A 19,815-nucleotide genomic window follows, 5' to 3' on the forward strand; every position below is an offset into this window, starting at 1 on the left:
TCGAGGAATAGGCATGTATCGTGTCTTTCTTTTTCAACAGAGTTACAGGATACAGGGGATCCCGCTTATAATACGAACTCGTTGTTCTCATCGGTGTTTACGCCCCGAAATGATCACGTGTTTTTTTGACAGCATGTCACTGGTACCTCAGTGAGATGCATCAAATTGAAGAGAAAAAAAAAGCATTTTCGTTTCGATCGGATCAAACGTTTGAAAAAATAAGTAAAAAGTCTTGAAGATTTTTATATCTAGTCCTCCTCGTTGTCCAATAAAAAGTTGGAGTCAATAATGCGAGGAAACGCAAAAAGAGATAAATACAAGGAATTTCCATTGATCTTTCTCTCGAGAAGATTCCATGGTTGAAAATTTAATAAAACTTTTTGCCAAATTCCATACATGCGACAAAAGCCCAAGAATCGCAAGTGAAGTTACCTACGAAACAGTACAAAGCATATCAATCGCAGTGATATTTCTTTGTGGATCCAGGTAGAAATTAATAAAAAGACGTATTAAAAGAAAACCCATTAAAACGTAACGAAAATCAAACAGATGATTAATAACGAGCACCGAGTCAATTTCCACCACCAGAGCTCGCAATCGTGGATGCGCCGCGATCAATCAACCGCTCACGAGTATCCCACGGAATCCCAGAAACAATCTCCGATCGCGAGAGGGACCGTAACGAGCAGCTCATCCGTCTGAAATATATCGCGGCGCTCGCGGGTCTGCGTGATAAATCCACCCCCCCCTCCCAGAGCTCAATAAATACGGTGGCCTGTAAGAACGAGGACAGGAGGAGCCCCACCTGAGTGCGCCCTTCAATCATCGCGGGTAGCAGCACCGGTGACCTGTATGCCTGCAAAGCTCCGCGCTCAATCGGATAAATCAAACCAGCACAACGTGCGGGGGGGGCGATCGATCGGTTTCTGCGGAGGAGCTCCTTCTGGAGCCCGAGCGAAGTTTATCCGGGCCGTCATTAGTACCGGGCACTACTGTCCGCTGTGTATTTGCACCGAGAGGCAGAGGGGCGTAAGAGAGACGGAGGTGGCGTTGGCTAGTTTCGAACCGGATCGGGTGAAACAGCCGATCCGAGCGCGCCGACAGAGAATGTCCATTACTTCATCAAACGGCCGGGGCCGAGGATTGTGTGCACACGCCCCCCACAATCTCTCTCTTCTCTCTTGGGTCGTTCGACCTACACACACACACAACATTTGGGTGCCTACTTGACGGCGGACGTGTTTGTTAACAGGTTGACCCTTTGACCGGCACCACCCGGCCTCGCTGTTGTGGCTCGTTTGAGACGCGCCCCGTGTCTTTCGGCTCCAAGCTCGCGTGTGTACCAGCGCTACTTTCGGTCGGGGAAAGGTGATCGGCTCTACCGAAAGATGCGGTCCGTGCAGTTTAACGGGGTTATTGATTTTCAATCGAAAAGTGTTGTTTGCACGTGACGCCACGAGGGCAACGAGGATGCATGATTTTACGGCTTTGTGGTTTAAGCTTCCATTACGTGTGTCTTTGTTGGCATTCCGTTCTAAAGCTGGAAGTTTTTATTTTCAAACAAATCGAAGATCTTTCGGGAGCTTAGAGACCACTTTGTGTCGGGGATTGTGTTTTTCCATATATTTTCACGATTTTCACTTACTCCCCGTGAAATTGAAAGCCAAATCATTGCGAAACGTTGTTCTCCGCCTCGGAGGCATCGAGAAATGTGTTTGATTGTATCGCTAAAATGCACACTCCACGCGAATTCGCGAGTAATCCTTCACTCGAGGCTTCAAACGAGGCACTCAGACAAATGAATGCGGCTCAGCGCTATAAACAAAAGTTTTGCTCGAAAGAGATTTTACTAGTATTAAATCTGCACGTTTTTTCTCTCACAAAAAATAAAAAATTAAAAAAAATAAAGAGATGGAGGGAGAGAGAGTTGCGACAGAGCAGATGAGGCTTGGAAATGAATAAAAAATGACACGCACGTCAACCTTCAAATTATGTAAAGTGAGGATGAAAAACAAAAAAAAAAACAAAAATCGTCCAACGCTGTAAATTAACAAGAATTACGTCTGATTCCCTCTGTCCTCTTCACCGGCATGTGTGCACAGAGTCGAGGGTCTATCTGTCGTACGCACGAAAGGCAAACAGGAAAGGTATAAAGAAAAACGCAAAAGCTCAACGCTACGGGATACAAAGCAAAAGGACGTAGGTGCTTGAAAAAAAAAATCTCTCGTTGAAATTATCCTGGATTCTGTGAGTTGGAACGGAAACATATAGGGGAAGGAATCACATGTAATCGCGGGTTTAGCTAAAAACACAGCTGGTGTTATTTCAAAGCCATTGGCCTGCCACTTTGACTAGACGCGTGATATTATTCGTGTGGTATAGGATATCCTAATAAATGAAGTATAGGAGTATCGGTCCTTTCTGCCGCAACGGATTCGATGCAACAAAGTCAAGAGCAGAGTTTCATCCAAAAGCGATAGATAGTATGCTGCAAAGCGTCAAATCGCGTTTTCCGATCGGCGATACGAGACCTCCGTGTACGTGCGCGTGCCGAAATACCATTCGCATTGATCGCGCCGTTCAAAGTCTCCATCCGCCTGTGTATTTTCGTACCAATCTTTATTTCCGTGGCCTCGGAAATTTCGTTTCGATTTTCGGGCTTTGCAGCCGTGGATTTGCGAGATGCTCGGGGCGTGCACGAGTCGCCGTGAACGGTTTTACCCCGGTGCGTATTTGTTTCTTTTATAGATTATTTCGTAAGGATTCCGGCTAACTCTAAATTTTACAAAAATTCCCTACCTTATGAGATGCATTTCGTATTGCGTTTTTTATTTTTTTTTTTTTTTCAAAGAGCCAATAATGTAATTAATTTCAGTCATGTGGAAAAAAATGGCAGTATCATTTAGGAGGTCGTGAATGAAAACATTGCTGTGCGTACTATGAGTTTTATTGTATCTTCGGCTCAATCGTTACAAACAGTAAACAACAATTACTGACATCAAAGTGACCAATTGGTGACGCATTTTCACACACTTTAGACAATTTTTTCTTTTTTACTCGCTTCCTCGCTCGGTTTGAACGCACCAGACACAGACTTGTAAGCCCCTCATTACCGATAACTTACTGTTACTAGCTAATAGAACTTTTATTGCCTAAATTTCGTGGATATACAAGTAGGTATGCGAGTGTTTGATTCTATGTTAACAAATGAAATATGAGTTATAAATTTGAGGTGAGGGGGTAAGAGGAATATAATCATTTTTTTTTCTTCTTTTTTTCTTCGTTTTTTGATACGTGGAAAAGAGTACCTAATATACAATGAAAAAACAACGGAGCGCTGAGTGTTAAAAAAAATCCTACCCTCGTAATATGTTATGCAGCATATAAATGTATTATTTTACAAACAGTGGATACAATGTGCACGAGAGATCGCATGATCGTTACAAATGCTACAAGTATATAGGCTCCTGCGACACGTCGATCTGGTACGGGGGAAAAATTTTTTCACCCAACACTCATCGCCAACGTACTTGTATCATATCTTACGTTAATATGACGTAGATTGTCATTTGAAGACTTTTAACTTGTTGATTTTCTCGGGGGGAAAAATGCATCACGCCACGCTCTTCCAAAACTTTTCGCTGAATCAAACGAGCAAAATGTTTCAAAACCCGCGTGCCTAACTCTGCGTGACGATCTAAACACTTTTTCTTCCTCGTATCGTCGCTTATACAGTCATTTATTTAGTTACATATTCTATACCACGTTTCATCATCATCTTTTTTTTATCCAACGAATCACGAATTCCTTTTTTTCCTTAAGACTACAGACTTGACGATGCGGACTATTTATAAGTTTATACCAGGACTCGCGTCCACTTTATTTTTAGTAATCCTATTAGGTGTTAACTTTATTAGTTTATTATTTTTTTGTTTTCTTTTTTTTTTTTTTTTTTAGTTTTCCCTTTTTTTCTCAGTTTCTTCCATTCGCACAAACGCTCAAGTACAACACACCAACTCCTTCCGTTGCAGGGAAATGCGCATTATGTACACGAAAAAACCAAAAAATTATAAGTAAACCTCAATAATATTTATTCCCCCGTAACCACTGCAAATTTCAGGGCAAAGATAATCCAATAACCCGCGCTTGCCACCGGCGAAAGCTCGCGCGATCCAAATAACAAGCTCCAATCAAAATAATTTCAGGGTTCGCGCCGCGCGCTCGCAATTATTTTTCATTCATCAGCGGGAGAAACGGCACCAAAACACGTGCATTATAATTAATTGGAGGGAGCATCAGAAGCGCGCGTGGACTTTGGATGGGAGAAACAAATGGAGCACCACGACGTGCAAGCTTTTCTCGGCAGCAGCGTACGGCGATGTGTCATTGCTACTGAATGTGGGCCGGAAGAATATGCTGATGTTGCTCCCTCTACCCGCACGCGTGTGTATGTCAGCTTAACGCACGTGCGAAAGTGTGACAAAAACGTGCTCAAGGCTTTTGTTGTTGTTGTTGTCGTCCTCTTGTCCTCTTTTACTTTCCGTCATTATACAAGGAGAATTAATTATTATTTTGGGCATTTGTGGTTTGAAGAATCAATTATTTCTTTTAGCATTAATCAATCAATATTGGACTGTTAGAGAATACGTTTTTTCTACAAGTAATAGAGAATAATGCAAACTTCACGTTGAAGCTACTTTTTTTTATCTATTATCAAGTACTCAGTCGTTCTTTGTGAATATTTGAAACAAGCTTTATCGACAATTGAATTTTTCGACATTTGAAATCAATTAGGAATCAGGATTAAAAAAAAAAAAAGTGGTATTAGATACCTTCCTGATACAAACGGTAATTGATAAGCACGTGTTTCTTGTTGGTAAATTTGTTGTTCAGCCAAAGGACAACGTCGAAACTTAATTGATGATTTTCCTGGTGCTACAGATGTGTGTACATTCTCTGGCAACGCGATCGGCGAAAAAAAAAAAAAAAAAAAAAACCAGGGCTGCAGTTACCTTATTTCTAGCAACTCTGGGGCTTACGTGCTTACGTAATATATTTACAACACCAGGAGCGCCTTTTTCCCACGCGCAGCACACCTGTATACTCGTTTTTTCCCACTCTCTCTCATTTTCACTCATCTATACGTATATATGTATGCATTTTTATCCCCAACCACGTCGTATGTACAAGGTGTTATTTATATCCTTATGCTAAAGTTAAAATTTAAGATTAATTCATGCGCGGCTACTCGCTGCTTACAAAAGAACGACACATCTCTGTATCTGTGTGGGTGTTCTTTGTGCTCTCGAGATTAATTTTCCGCTCGGGGAAAGAGGCCGTAACATTTCCACGCGTATACTCTCTCGCGAGTCTATACCTATACGTATCATTATCACGCGGGGCTTCGTGTACTTTTTTAATTTTTTCACTCGGGCTCTGGATATAAATATTTATTTTTCAATGATCCTTCCTGTACGCTGCTTCGTTAACGCAGCTGTGCATCCTTTTCGCAAAATTTAATAATGCAAAGAACATGTTGTTTTCGAAAAAGATATTCAACGAGGCTTTTAAGACTGATTTGGCAATAAAAAAATCTGTCGTCGAGAAACAGGATGCTTCTTTGTTTTTTGTCCAACTGGACCTATGCTCTCTGAACTCTTAGTCTTCGTAATGATCATCTCACCTTTCGCGGCCAGAAATTTACTCACGCAACAACGATTAACCGACTAAATTTTACGTCCTCGAGAGAATAATGTTGATTCCCTCCGCTCCCGATCTACCGTGCACTAGTGCACGAAACGGTACGGCTCATTCGCTCGTGTGATTGGTGTACTTCGTCGATGGCGGTTGGTTTTTATTCAGTAGGTCAGGGTGAGATACTGCTCGTCGAGGCCTCGTGGTCACCTCAGCACAGACGACAGCGTCAACAGCATCGTCAGCAGGAACGTCGACCTCAAGCCTTGGCTGGCTCCGTGCTGCATAGCCGCTGGATTCTCACCTGCAACACCCAATTACACAAGCATTATATTTTAGCTCATTCGTTACACTAACGCGTTTTTTCGTTATTTTTGTTTCATCGAGAGAAGACGCTATCAGCGTTTCCCCAGATTTTACGTGCACGGGCTTTTTGGACATGACCATAAAACTGGGCTCTCAAAATTCTCGACGCAGCATGTGAAAAATCTAACATTACGGCATATCTCCGTGAAATTGCCCCCATGTATCTTTTGTAGTTGCAATAATGGGAAAATCATAATAACAAGTACGGATGTTACAAAGGGGGCGATAGCTGGAGTTTCAACATTGTGGGCAGATGAGAAAAAAACTGTTCCGAAGGTTCTTTGGAGCAAAAAGTTTAGCCACGGCACGTCAAAGTCGTAAGTTTAGGGGGAGGGTACGCTCTGGGGTCCAGCGACCACTTAACCGCGGCCTACTCTGCTCTCGTAACTATCGATTTCGCGGACTCGTGTGGCGTGTCTTTCTTCCGTGTGCAGCAACGTAGCCTATATATACATACATTGTGAGCCAAGAGGGCTCAACTTTCAAAAGCCGGGGACGTCCATTGTCGCGAATCTCATACACACGTGCCCAAGCGTATTACGCGCTATAGTCTCGGACTTACTCCGGAAAACTCGGTTTTATATTGCTTATTAGGAGGAGCGGCAGTCCTCGGGCCCACGCCGAGATAGAGGACTTTTGCACCAAGGGGGGGATTAAACTTGGCGAAGATGGTGGCATTTTCGACCGGGTAACTTGAATTAATAATGCAGCGCCTCGTTTTATTCCCCCTTGGTCCCGGAAATTCGTACGAGAATACGTGGTGTCATTGTGGATGGAACGTGACACGTTCTTTAGAAAAAAAAAAAAGAAAATTATTTCGCAAAAATAAAATATCATGTGAGAGCTCGTTTTATTGGATATGCAGAAAAAGTAATTTATCAAAGTATTCCAAGTATAGAGAAGAGTTTTAGTTTATTTAGAATAAAACCTGGCTCGTACGAATCTGATGAGATTTAAATTATAAAAAGTACACGCGAGCATTTCTCGTTCGAGTTCTTGCAAACTCGATCGAGTAAAAGTGTTCGAGAGAAAAAAAAAAAAAAAAAAAAAAAAAAAAAAAATCAAGCGGAGCAAATTTTTCCCCAGTCTCATCGTGGTCGCGAAATTATCAGGATCCCACGCAGACAAGGTGTGATCACTTTTACAAGCTAGCGAGCGAATAAGTTCGCAAGAGTGGTGAGGTGCGCATTGGCTCTACAAACTTCTGCGAATACAAGTTTTCCCCAGTTTCTCCGATAAACGAGGAGTTTGTTTTTCCTGTAGCCTCGTTAAAAGTCACCGAACTCGGATTTTCACGACTCATCTTTGTTGCCGTTTACGATCGGATTGAATTTTTCGAAAAACATTCGCGTGCTTGTATAATTCACACAGATTTACATTATTCAATTCAAGCTCTCCATTACGAGAGATAATTATTATTTGAGCTCCTCTATCAGTTGGACGTGCCAATTAGACGTGCTTTCAGTTTGAATATTTGATTAATGTAACTCCACGAAGGCCGCAAAGTTATAAATGTGTTCCTTCAATATTAAAAGTTAATTAAAGTTTTGAATTTCATGTACTGCAGACAATGTCCATTGAAAAGTTGACTCGCGTAACAACTGTCCTCGAATTGAGTCGCATAAATTCGTGGAATCAAATAATATTCTTAACAAACAGAGCTCCCATTGTTGTACCAGCCAAAATCATTTTTAATTAATTACTTGTGCGAATATTGTGAATCCATGGGAACTCCATCTCCGTGATGATACACAGGTAACCAATATATACTGGATTTTCCCACCATGTGATTTGATGAACCGAACTGATTGCGGTGATTATAGCTCGTGTACAAACCGCACAACTGTGATCGTCATAAACTAGCTGACAATTTACGTTGGAGCGTGGGGATTGTTACCTTTATTTACGGCTTTGTGAGGGAGATAAATTCACGTGTAGTTATTAATGAAAAATGAACGAACGAGGAAAAATACCAGAGGGAAAAATAGATACGAAACCGATTAAACAAACCAAATTAATCAATAATACGATATAACATATTGCGATTATCTTGAACGAGACATTGATAATGAACAAAAGAAATAACGACGATTTTCACAGCCATCGGTGCAAAGAAAACGAGAAAGCGAGAAGAATGAGAGAACGGCTTGGGTGAAGCGAATGAGAAAACGCGCGTCTCGCTTAATGTACCATGAAACAGTTATTGGCTGGAATTAATCTTAATTAGGCGCAATTTTCGACGCTCTGCTAACCATACGGTTTATTTTTGGGATCTCATAATCTTGAACCGTTTGCTGAAGCTCATCGGTACTTTTGTATTTTTTCGTAATTTACGTTTTTTCTTTTTTTTTTTTTTTTTTTTTTTTTCCTGCAGTATGAAAAAAAGGTGCACTCACGAGACAAGTGAAAACGTAAACTGCAGCTTTTCGTAAAATTGCTGGAAACGTAAGCTCAAAAAGCACTAGTTCTTGCTCATACACATTGCATCTGGGGCTCCATAGGTACGTTACATCATCTCATTAACCTACTTTCGTTGCAACAGGAGTAAACAAATATCTCGTAAAAATTCCAACTCGGGCACGAGCCCATTGTATACACAATTATTTCGAAGCCTTCCCGACCACTGACAATTATTTCACTTCCCAGAAGTAAAGTAAGAGCAGGTGAAAGTTCTCTTGGAGCATTAAAGCGAAAAAGAGACAACACCAAAATCACCTGCTAAAGGGAGGGGGGGGGCAAGAAAAATTTACGGCTTTGTTTGCGCCTTTCAGCGATTATCTGGCCCACTCCTTTCCATGGACGGATAAAAGCTCCAAGCCTCCTGGACCACCGCTACGCTCTGCGCTTTAATTACACCCCGACATTACGGGCACTTCCACCATCGGCGAACTAGTTCCGGTCCCTGTTTTGCATATACTCGCGCGCGAGAGAAAAGATATCCCCATCACGCCTAATTGAAAGAATACAGCTGTCGAGTTGAAAACAACCAACGAGAGAGCGCCCTAGCGTATTTTTTTTTTTTTTTACCACTACAACTGACTGCTCGCAAAATGAGCTTGCGTGTATTTCTTGGATCGTAATACTCGTGTACAATATCCCGCCTTTGCTCTTGAATTTCGTATAAGCTTCAAAAAGCCCGTGTGTTACGGGATCGTGAATAATACGAGGCAGAGGAAAAGTAGAGGAGGAACGCGTATCGTCTACATTCGGTGGACTTTGGTCGAGCAAGGCCGGGCTGCCATTATTTTCTCTTTTTTTTTGTACAACTACCTACCACGGAATCGCTCGTGGCTGATCCCGAGCCTTTTCTTTTCTCGAGCCGAGGCCCTTAGCTACGATTTACCCAGGATATATTTTGAAAACGTAACTCAACATTCCTCCGCTCCTCCCCGACTACACTCCATTCAACGTATCTCCAAGAGCATCGTCAAACGTACCCTCAACGAACAAAATTACAGGTACACGGGTAATAAATGCAACTAAGGAAATTTTGCTCATCTCCCAATTAGAGAGAATAAAAGCTGTTTTTGAAAGAATCGCATTCGTTGGATCTACTTGTGAAAGGATAGGTAAACAAGGTGGAAGCAAATAAGAACGACTAGCATTTATTTGGAACTTCTTGTTGAGCGGCTTCTTCTCTTGCGAGCGCACGCTCGTTTATTATGCATCGTGCGACGAGCCAAGGCCCGTATACATTCGACGAATGAAAAAGTGAAGATGGATTATGAAAATTCGAGTGCGCTCTTGGGATTTTAGTCTTGGGCGGCTAAGAAAGAGAGTAGAAAATTCTCTTGGCGTGTTGCGCTCGAAGCACAGGCGTCGCTGTGGCTCTTCGTTTCCTCCTCGTTTCGTCTTTATTCAGCAAACTCCGTAGTAACGACAAGGAGAACTGTGAGCTTCCTTTTCTACAAAGCACCGGATGCATATGCGCGCTTACGCAGAGTCAAGATAACCGCACATTTGCAACGCCGTTTGCCGTTGGATAAGAGGCAGTGGGAGCCCCCTGAGAGCACCAACGGCGGTGGGGGGGAGGAGTACTTGCAAACTCTATAACTGTATACGAGGTTAACTCTGTATCTTTGCTAATGAAGCGATGCTGCCTCTCTGTTTCGCGCTGAAATTTTAATTGGCCTCCCCCCTCGCTCGAACAATTGCTTTGCGTGATTTCGAATCGTAAAATAATGCGGCTACGGGCAATATCGCTGCCACTGTCTGTTCTCGTGTGTGCAAGGGCACTCGTACGCGTGTATGTTTCCCGCGTATAACTACACTCGAGCTCTGTGTAATTACGGTTTCATCCCTACCCATTACTACTGTTAATATCGTTGTTTTTAAGATTACAAAAGTTTATTCAAGTGAACTTCAGTGCAAAAGTATGACTATAATCGTACTACACTACTTGCGAAGCAAATACGACAATTTAATGAAAGTAATTCTTACTACTCGACGTGACGATATTTATAATATTTGACTACGAATGGTTGTATGGAAGTCAGGAAATAATGTACAAGTCATCTGGATATAGTCGATGCGTACCGTATCGAAAACAATCCACGAGTATCTTGTTTATGTAATAAAAAAGTGTTTTCATAGTATAAAAATAATACAAGACAATGTACATGATATCTGATCATAATCAAGGAATACTACTTGCAAAGAAAACGAAGCACAGAGAATCAAAACCAATTTACGAGAGTCTTATTGTTTCGTGTAATAAAACATATTTGCCTCTAGTATACTACTACTACATCGACGAAACAATATATTCAGTGGATGACTATAACCGAGCTATACTACTTGCACGGAAATCAAAGTACGTATTGACACACTTGATCTGATTTCATGTCTGACTAAAGTCGAGCTATACTACTTGACAAGCAAATAAGGCTCTAAAAATCAATAGCAAATAATTTACGAGCATCTTGTTATTATGAATAAAAAATACTTGCATGTATAAATGGAATACACAATGTACAACTGTACAAGCGCACTAAATACTTGCAAAGCAAACAAAACACGGTGGATCCAAGGCAATTTTAAAAACATTTACTTTTTTGATCCAATACAAAACGGGAATCTAATATATTATTGAATTTATGAAACAATGTAGCCCATGCACGAATACCATTTGCAAAGCAAATAAGGCAGAGGGGACAAAAAACAATGCACATAAGCTTGTTCGGTGTACTTTGTGTGTTGGCGAACAAGGTTAGTTCAACATAACAGTTGGTGAGTTTGGGACCACGTGTAGTAAGTATGGCGAAAAAGAAGCGCAAAAAAAAAAAAAAAAAAAAACCAGCAGCCGTGATGTACAGCGAGCGCACACGATAGTGGCGAGCCTGTGAAAAGGGACAAATGAGACCTCGGGCGATTCCAGCCGTTGCTTCAAACTCCGCCACTGCGGAGCACGGAGAGGCAAGGACGGAATCAGAAAGTTAGTAGTGCCCACGTAAGAGATAGCGAACGATGAGAAGTGGGCTGGGGCAGAGGCAGTTCTGGCTGCAGGCCAATGAGCCCCGACGCGATTACAATTGTTTATTGCCGAGGCGATACCGGTCAACTTCTGCCGAACAGCCCTACATTATCCCAGCGAGTTCGAGTCCTAGCTCTGTTCCTCCGCAGCTGCAGTGGCCGCAGTAGCCTTAACGCCGATGAACATCTTTCCACGACATTGACTAGGGCTCACAGGCCCCTCCACTTTGGTCCACCCTCTATCGCTCTCGCTCCTCAAAATACAGTGCTTACTCTAGCTAGGTGCGAGAGAGAACGGGGGTGGGGAAGTACGTATGGGTATAGGCAAAGCATCGTCCGCGTAGCACACCAGCGAAGGCAATAGACTCGTGCAGGGAGCTCAAATGGATTTCGGCCACTTGCTTGCCAAGTGCTTCGGGATCCTCCCAAAGCTCGCCACCTTCTACGTATGGATACACCCCTTTATAAATGTACGCTGCTCCAATACATTACGCCCGCGTGTGCAGAGAATTGCACGCAATCCAATCAGTATAGTTCCAACGACTCTTTTTCACGTTTACCATTGTAACTGTATAATCAGACCCTGTATTTGGATCATTACTATGCGATCACAATACTATTTCATATGGTATGACGATCCATTACGTTGTAACAGGTACCCGAGGACTCACTAATTTCGATTTCTTGATAAACGCAAGCTAACTGGGTCGTCACGTGCACTTTGAATGACTGTACTTTGTCAGTAAAGCCATCGATATTACGAGTATTACATGGAGCAACGAATTTCTATGGAAGAGTAGTACTATTAGCAGTAGTAGTACATGCGGGAGGAGTACGGTAGTTCCCATTAATTAAGTCCCTCCCGCGACGCCATCAGCGGCGTGTTAATGCAAAGTGAGTCATTACGGGGTCAAAACTTTCCAGGTGGGATGCGTAACCGCCACCACCGTCGCCCCAACCCAGTGTGTTACAAAGCTCGTGTTAACTGCACCTTACGAACTCCGTTCACGTCACGGTAGAAACAAGGGGAAGGAGCCCGAGTGTAGTAGCGGTAAAACGTGCCGGCCGCAGAGATAGAAAAAGTTGAGCTGGGAAACCAGACGAAGCGGGACAGCCTCGCGGTTGGCTGTTATTAATGCGCGGCGCGTGACAATCGGTTGAAATAGCCCAAGCAGCCACAAGCTCTCTCTGCACTTGGAGTGCGAAAGGGGGTGCTCGCTCTGTACTCCGTCGCGCGTTAAGTAGCTCGTTCGACGGGGTTGAAAAAGTTTAGGTCCTCTCATTCAACTTTGTACGTTCCATTCGGACGGTGCACGTTCGATTTGTCACGGATTAGTCGTGATTATTGCTACGTGTGTTTCGAGTGGATCGAGGATGTGTCGGTGTTTTTTTTTTTTTTTTTTTTTTTTTGTACGTTTTCATCGTTATTTATTAAAAAGTTCCCTTGGTAAATATACACATATATACCGCGCTTCAGCCATGGTGACCACTTTGCGATGAGAAACTATAAATTTTAACGGTAAAACTTGGATAACCGATCGGCCAACTGTTTTCGCGCGGACTATTTCAGCGGAAAATCGATAACTACCTACGTATCCATTTCGAAACTCAATTCAACGTTCATCAAAACTTTTTCACTGCGACAGCAGTATCACTTGGCCCCCGACATTTTTTAAATCATCGTCGGCCCGTATCGTCCCTTTGCCCAACCGCGCCCCTATTTTACTTCGAGCTACACTTTTGTGCTTTAAAAATACATTTTCAAGAGCTCAGGGTCCATCAAACGTACCCCCCCAACCATTAGCCCCTGTATGCGCTACATTGGCGTTTACGAGTTCACTCTCATGATGAGATAAACAAACAAAAAATAGACCAGTGCTATTTGCTCACAAATCCAGCACAGCTAGAGAATTGTTGTCGTTTTGTTCATTGTTTTTTGTCTTTTCCATTTCCCCCACGTTGCGGACGGAAAAGCTAGCAGTGATAAGATACCGTCGACAGGGGTACAGTACAATTACTCCCTCGCCCTTTATCTCCGGCCTATTGCATCACCAGTAGGTCGATGATGAGCACAACAGTTGGACCTCTTTCCTTTTGTCCACGTACCACGTTTGGCTGACGAGGAAACTCGATCGGTCGAGTTTTTGGCATAGGTACGAGCTGATACCCTTTCATCCATTCATGTTAATCATGTTCAGGAAGACAATAAAACTGCCAAGAGCTGGTCAAACTATCGTGTTGGTGCTCATTCCTGCGTAGGTACGAGCATCCCTGTCAACGTAACATCACGGCGAGATGCTATTCTGTTGAATCAAAAGCTGCAACCACAATCACTGTCGGCATACATCGCAGATCAATAATATAACTCGACCCCACGCCACCACCATCGGTACGGTGAACATCAAAACCTCTAAATTGGCCACGCAGTGAAACTCTCGAAAATCCACAGGCGCCCTCGGGTACGCTCTAGTAAGGACGTAAGCGTGAAATGCCAAACCGCGCGAAATTCCCTCATCGAGAATCATCCCGCCCCTGCTGTTCGTCCACCCGTTTTGTGTCGATCTACTTAAACCGTGCGTATACTCAATGGGCGGAGGTTTTCCACTGGCGCGAATACGGAAGTTTTACTTCTCGCGGGAAACAACGCGCGAACTTTACTTGTTGGGGGGAATGAAGAAGCGAGAGGACGGATTGAAATTTGGCACGCGTGCCCCCACGCTACTACGCTGGTAAGGAGACAGACAGTGCAGATGTTTTGGGGGAGGGGAAATAGGTCGCGTGAATATTTTGAAAGAACTTTTCCATGAATACGCCATGCGACCGAGTCGAGATTATGTACGTGTCGACGGAATACGCGAAACACTGCGTTGTGTACGAACTCGAGGAACACACACGCGTGCATATGTGCCTAAAAAACAAAGAAAGAAAGAGTAAAAAGAAGAGAGAGGGAGGGAGAAAAAAGTAACTGACGGAAGAACAAAAAAAACGAAGCACGTGAAACGAAATAAATTTGAAAGTTACGCGAAGTTAGCTCTCGTGTGACACGCGTGTGTATACGCATAGCTTACGTACCTTGTAGAAGCAGTGAAAAACCAGTTGTTTGGAAGTATGATCGAAAGAAAGAGTAGATGGGCGTACCGGAAAATGGAGGGGGATAAAGTTTTTGGTTGTATACCGTAACGGAGAACTCAATGTTTATGTGATAAACTAGCGTAAGGCTTTTTTTTTTTTAAAGATTTCATATCGTATGTATGCTCTTGATATTATTAATGTTTTTGGACACCCATAAAACTGTTTTTGATTAAATTTCCTTTATTTGGTTGATTTAGTTAGTAAAAGTAGTATGGTTCGATTATAGTCAGACATTATGTAAATGGTGATATGCTCGTACCACAATATTGTATCACTATATATTATCACATATAAATTGATTAGTATTTGTGAACTGTAATCTATGCTCTGATGATGATAATTTCTCATACTTTGGCTCCCATTCGTGTGCAAGATTGTCTTGGTTGGGGGACAATATCAACACTTTTGTTTACGCACTCGATGCATAATGTCCTAATAAATTTTACTGAGGCTCTAGATTTTATTTATTTTGCTGGTGGTATAGTTCGATTATACTTTCAAGAGTGCAGATTAGTTTTTTTTCGATTGATCATATCGGTCTTGTGTTTGCTTTAAAAGCTTACACTTTCATTGTTACGGAATACAGTATGAGATAGTTCAATAATTTTAGTTTAATTTTAATGTATCATGGGAATAGTTATAATACCTATGAGGTTCACTCTACGTAGCGAATGAAAGCATATCATTACTTTTTTAGTTGTTTACTAATCCATTACGTGTACTGTTGACTTACCAGTGACAAAGCAAAGGGATTGAAGTTAGATGAAATCGTAGTAAACATCGTGTGTAAAAAACGTGGAAATAAAAAAAAAGTGCTTATAGAGGATACACGACAGGAAAAATCTTCGCACGAAGAGTACAATTACATGCGATTCGAGCTCGTACATGCACTCTCTCGCGCGATCGATCAGAATAATCTGGGTGACTGCCGACGGAGAAAGATAGAGAGCGCATGTATAATATGTGTACGTGTATGTTAGAAGTCTCGAGTGCATGAGAATTTTGTTCGTAATGCGCTCTATTGAAAAGTAAGTATGCATTTGACGAGCGCGACGAGAATTGTAAATTTTCGAAAACGCGAATAAAAATTCAGTCGAGCGGAAAATCGTCGTACGTTATTGTTAAACTCGAAGAAAAAGTACATTTTCAAAAGCCATCGTATTACCGAATTTCCAAGATCCAAGAGTGTTAAGTTCAAAAATGTCATCACAGCCGTATAAACAACGATTCAATGAATAAACTGACAGTAAAAAAAAAAAAATACGTATACAAAAAGGTCCACAGACTAAACAACCCACCAATGGCATAAACTTACTCGTACGATACGTAACCAAAGTATTTCGTACTGTACAGCTTTCCCGTATTGTTTCAGAAAAACATTGCTCAAGTCGATCTCATCAATCAGGAGATAAATTTTTTGTTCGAAAAAGCATCGTAAAACTCCAATGTTTTGAATCCACGGCAATACGGCAAGCGCAGATTTCCCAATCGAGACATAGAAACGCGCATCTCTTATTATTTTAATAAAACGGCTGGCAGTCGCTGTTTTTCCATTCGCGCGATCGTGATTCTTCCATCAGATGCAGGCACGGCATCTCTCGACGTACCGAACAGAGGGAGACTCGGGTACTCTCGTTCGAGTGCACTGTGTGTGTGTGTGTGTGTGTGTGTACGTGCACAGGCAGTCCTGGTGGCTGAATGGCCCCGGAGAAAATCAATTACCGAGAGAGAAGTGGAAAATGATATCGGCATCTCGGAAGCAAGGGGAGTAAACGAACGCCGGAGACTCCTCCTCGCTGCTCAAGAGAGAGTAAAGCCAGGAAGGGAGCGAGACAAACGAGCCCCAGTCTCCTCTTTTTCTTTCCACCGCTCCTGGGACTCGTGCGCCGTTTTATCTCGCCGAGACGCAATCGTTCCCCGACTCCGGCGCTCGTTCAACCTTTCGATCGATCATTCGATGTAACGACGATTTTACGAGGAAAAGACTCGAAACAATAACCATCCACGATATTCGCTTAGTGACACTCGCGATAACGCAAGCTCGTCGCAAGGGCTCTGCCAAAAAACTACCCGTCAATGGCAAAACCGCTGTAAAGTAAAAATGTCATGGGTGCAGAGCCTCGAACAATCAGATCGTAGGAAGTGGTTATTATTATTACTATTCCTCAAAAATCAGCAGCCACAGCGCAATGGAGTCTCATTCCACGGTGACACGCTTCGTACGTTCACCACAACGAGTTCGAGTACAGCCCCCCGCTGCGGCAGCTACAAAGTTATAACGGTATCAGCTGCGCAGCGATTACCGCATAGCCAAGGAAATAAACGCGCCGGTGGTATAGCCGAGGCAGAAGGAGTGAGAAAATCGCACGCGCGGGGGGCTGTATGTGCACGCGTATATATACGTGGAGCTCCGAGGAAATGTATAGCTGCGCCATCGTCTCTATTTTATCGCGCGAGCGTGTACAGTTCGGGTAGTTTGTTAGTGCTAGTGGGTGGTGGTGCAATAATATATACACTAAGAGAGAGACAAAGAGGCCAAGCTCTCCGAAACAGGGCATAAAGCACACTTGAGTGATTACATGCACCGCGTGCGCGCGAACGCTAAATTAGCTCATGGATTTTCCTTTTTTTTTTTTTATCCTCGCGTTATCTTTGATCGGCCATTAGTTTTCGTAATCTGGATTATACAGGAGTGGCCGTGTGCTGTTGTTCTTTGTCACGAGGTGTTAAACATTATAAATGGACGATGCGTGGAAAATCAAAGAGTTTCAAGGGTCATAATAGCCGTTGATTTCAAAAACAGCCGAGTAGTGGTAGGCCATGCATTATGCAAGAGGAAAACGTACGGGGGGGGGGCACGCGGATAATAGGGATAATGGAAGGTTGAGGGGGTAGGTGAGTCGGGAGGTGAATAATATTGGAATATACTGACCGTTTAAAACGTGGACGGATACAGTGGTGCTGGCAACATCCACCAGCGAACAGCTGTAGTTGCCGCTGTCGTTTCTGTGGGCGTTGGCTATGTACAGCCGCGAGACCGCCCCCTCGGCGCCCATGTCGGTTTTCACGCTGCAACAGACAGAACGCAGGGATACACTCTTCGCTTTCAAGCTCAGACAACTGAATTATACTTATTTCATTGTTGTTATTATTATTATTGTTATTATTATTGTTTAAGTTTCGAGAGTATCAATTTCGCTGCGATGATTATTAATAACGGTGGTTATAACTATGATAACTAGTATAAAATTGTTTAGGTGCACATGAAAGTAGTAGAGCGACACTTGTAGCACTTACTCATCGGCAGCTCATCTTTTCCGGCAAAGCTGCTTGTAGTGTACACGAAAAGAAGGGTGAAAAACAAAGAGGAGTAAAAAAAAAGTAAATTCACCCCCTCGTGCATGGTTCCGGATTTACCTTCGAGTTAATTATCCCGTCAGTGCCAACGGGTGTCTCTTTGACGCCCGTGTCGCTCTTTAAACTTGTAAATACGCATGTCCGACACGCGCGTCCGTTCGTGTGTTTTTCACGTTTCCCTTTCTTTTTGCAGCTTTTTATTCAACTGTGTCTCGGAAAAAAAAAAGACGACAAATATTTACAGAGATTGTCACTCGCCCACTTTCTCACACACGCACGTCCTTTGAATGTTTACACGCTGGTCAAACAGCCATCGCTGATAATTAATGGCGATGCGCGTCGAGTTTTTTATCGAACTTCTTCATTGAACCTGCCACGAAAAAATGTATACCAAATGAAAGAGCTCGCCTCGTTAGTATTTATCAGAAAAATCAAGTTTTTTTCAAATGTTATCGATGATTAAATCAAAAAGATTCGTGTATCATACAATACATGTTGATTAAAAAGCATTGTAAATTAATTTTTCTAAAATGAAAGCTCTCTCGTATGTACCCATTGAAGATGTCACAAGGAAAAATGTATCTGCACGGTGATCATATTAATTTTTGCCTTCTACTCGGCTGAGTCTCGCTCGAGCATACACAAAACGCAAAAGCTCGTTCGCCCCCTCCCTTAACGTCAAGCGCCGCAGTCAGGCTCTCTCCTCTTAATACAATGCGAGTGGCCGAGAACCATCCGCGCGGAGGTTACTTTTACTTTAATGCAACTTTAACGCGCCGTCCTTCTTTTTTACGCGCTGCTTCCTCTCTCTCTCTCTCTTGCTCTCCGCCCAACTTTTAAAGTACTCGCGGTGCGTATAAATCAAGCCGGACACCGCGCCGGGGCTCCTGGACTTGGCAGAGACTGGTCGGGCGGAAAGAGCCTCCTCATTTTTGCCTCTCGGCTAATTCGCGGGAAAAAGCTCTCCGCTCGAGCTGCTGCCGCTGCTTTGTTCTCCACGGAGCTGACAGTGGACCTCTTTCTTTTTGCGAGCGCGCCACTGAACCCCCGCTCACGATCCTTCGCTACTGGACAGCTTTCGGCATTCGCATCGTTACTTGTACTTGATTTTTAAACTCACTTGATTGACCGGCATTTCGTTGAAACATTTTTTTTTAAGACTTTTATTCGCCGCAAGTTTGATAATTCACGTTTGTTTACGATAACGCATTGTTTCGCTAAATAACAATATCGTAAAACAACGAAGCTCCATTTACCCATCCGATTCGTTCTTTATGTAAGCGAGAGCGTAGTACACATTGAAGAGGTGCCTCGGAGCTGCTTTTGTTTGCGCTTGAAATTGCGTCGCGGAAAAATTTCCAGACGCGCACACACATAATATGCATATATAAATCCGGTTTAAACGGAAGCTATGTACACAAGCTATCAGAATATCGAGCAGAGCCCAAGGTAATAATGTGTTCCTAATCCAGTAATAATAAACTTTATCCATGACTATGATAACGATAACGTAAATTGATTTTGTTTTGGTATAAAATTTACGCTCTGAAACGGCCCTTACTCCTCGTCACCGGCACGATAAAGCTCCTGCAACAACCAATACCGTGCATCCGCTTTATTTTGGCGTTATAGCGTGCAGTGGGTGCATGTACACGTATACGCCCACTGCTTTTATTACTATGGCATCTAGAACATTGTTTTCTTTGCAGCATCGCATATGCCCGCTGACGAAGAGCCACTTAACCGGAGAACACGGTGGAAGCATAAAGCTCCCTATCTTGCATCATCCAATTA

General features: G+C 42.9%; 1 protein-coding gene across 2 annotated transcripts in view; it reads right to left on the bottom strand.

Moving 5' to 3' along the window:
• Window positions 1-5,013: 5,013 nt before the first annotated feature.
• Window positions 5,014-19,815, bottom strand: part of LOC106640377 (defective proboscis extension response 14) — a 143,883-nt gene continuing 129,081 nt past the window's right edge. For both annotated transcript variants that reach the window (XM_014354400.2, XM_089591600.1), the window contains exons 7-8: window positions 17,597-17,733; window positions 5,014-5,998 (exon numbers count right to left, since the gene is read on the bottom strand). In XM_014354400.2, coding sequence (XP_014209886.2) covers window positions 5,901-5,998; window positions 17,597-17,733 — 235 coding nt within the window. In that variant the 3' untranslated portion in view covers window positions 5,014-5,900. The remainder of the gene's footprint in view (window positions 5,999-17,596; window positions 17,734-19,815) is intronic.

Source organism: Copidosoma floridanum, unplaced genomic scaffold (assembly GCF_036245765.1).
Source record: "Copidosoma floridanum isolate Cflo_tuat_1 unplaced genomic scaffold, Cflo_Japanese_pri ptg000001l, whole genome shotgun sequence".
Taxonomy (NCBI): Eukaryota; Metazoa; Arthropoda; class Insecta; order Hymenoptera; family Encyrtidae; genus Copidosoma; species Copidosoma floridanum.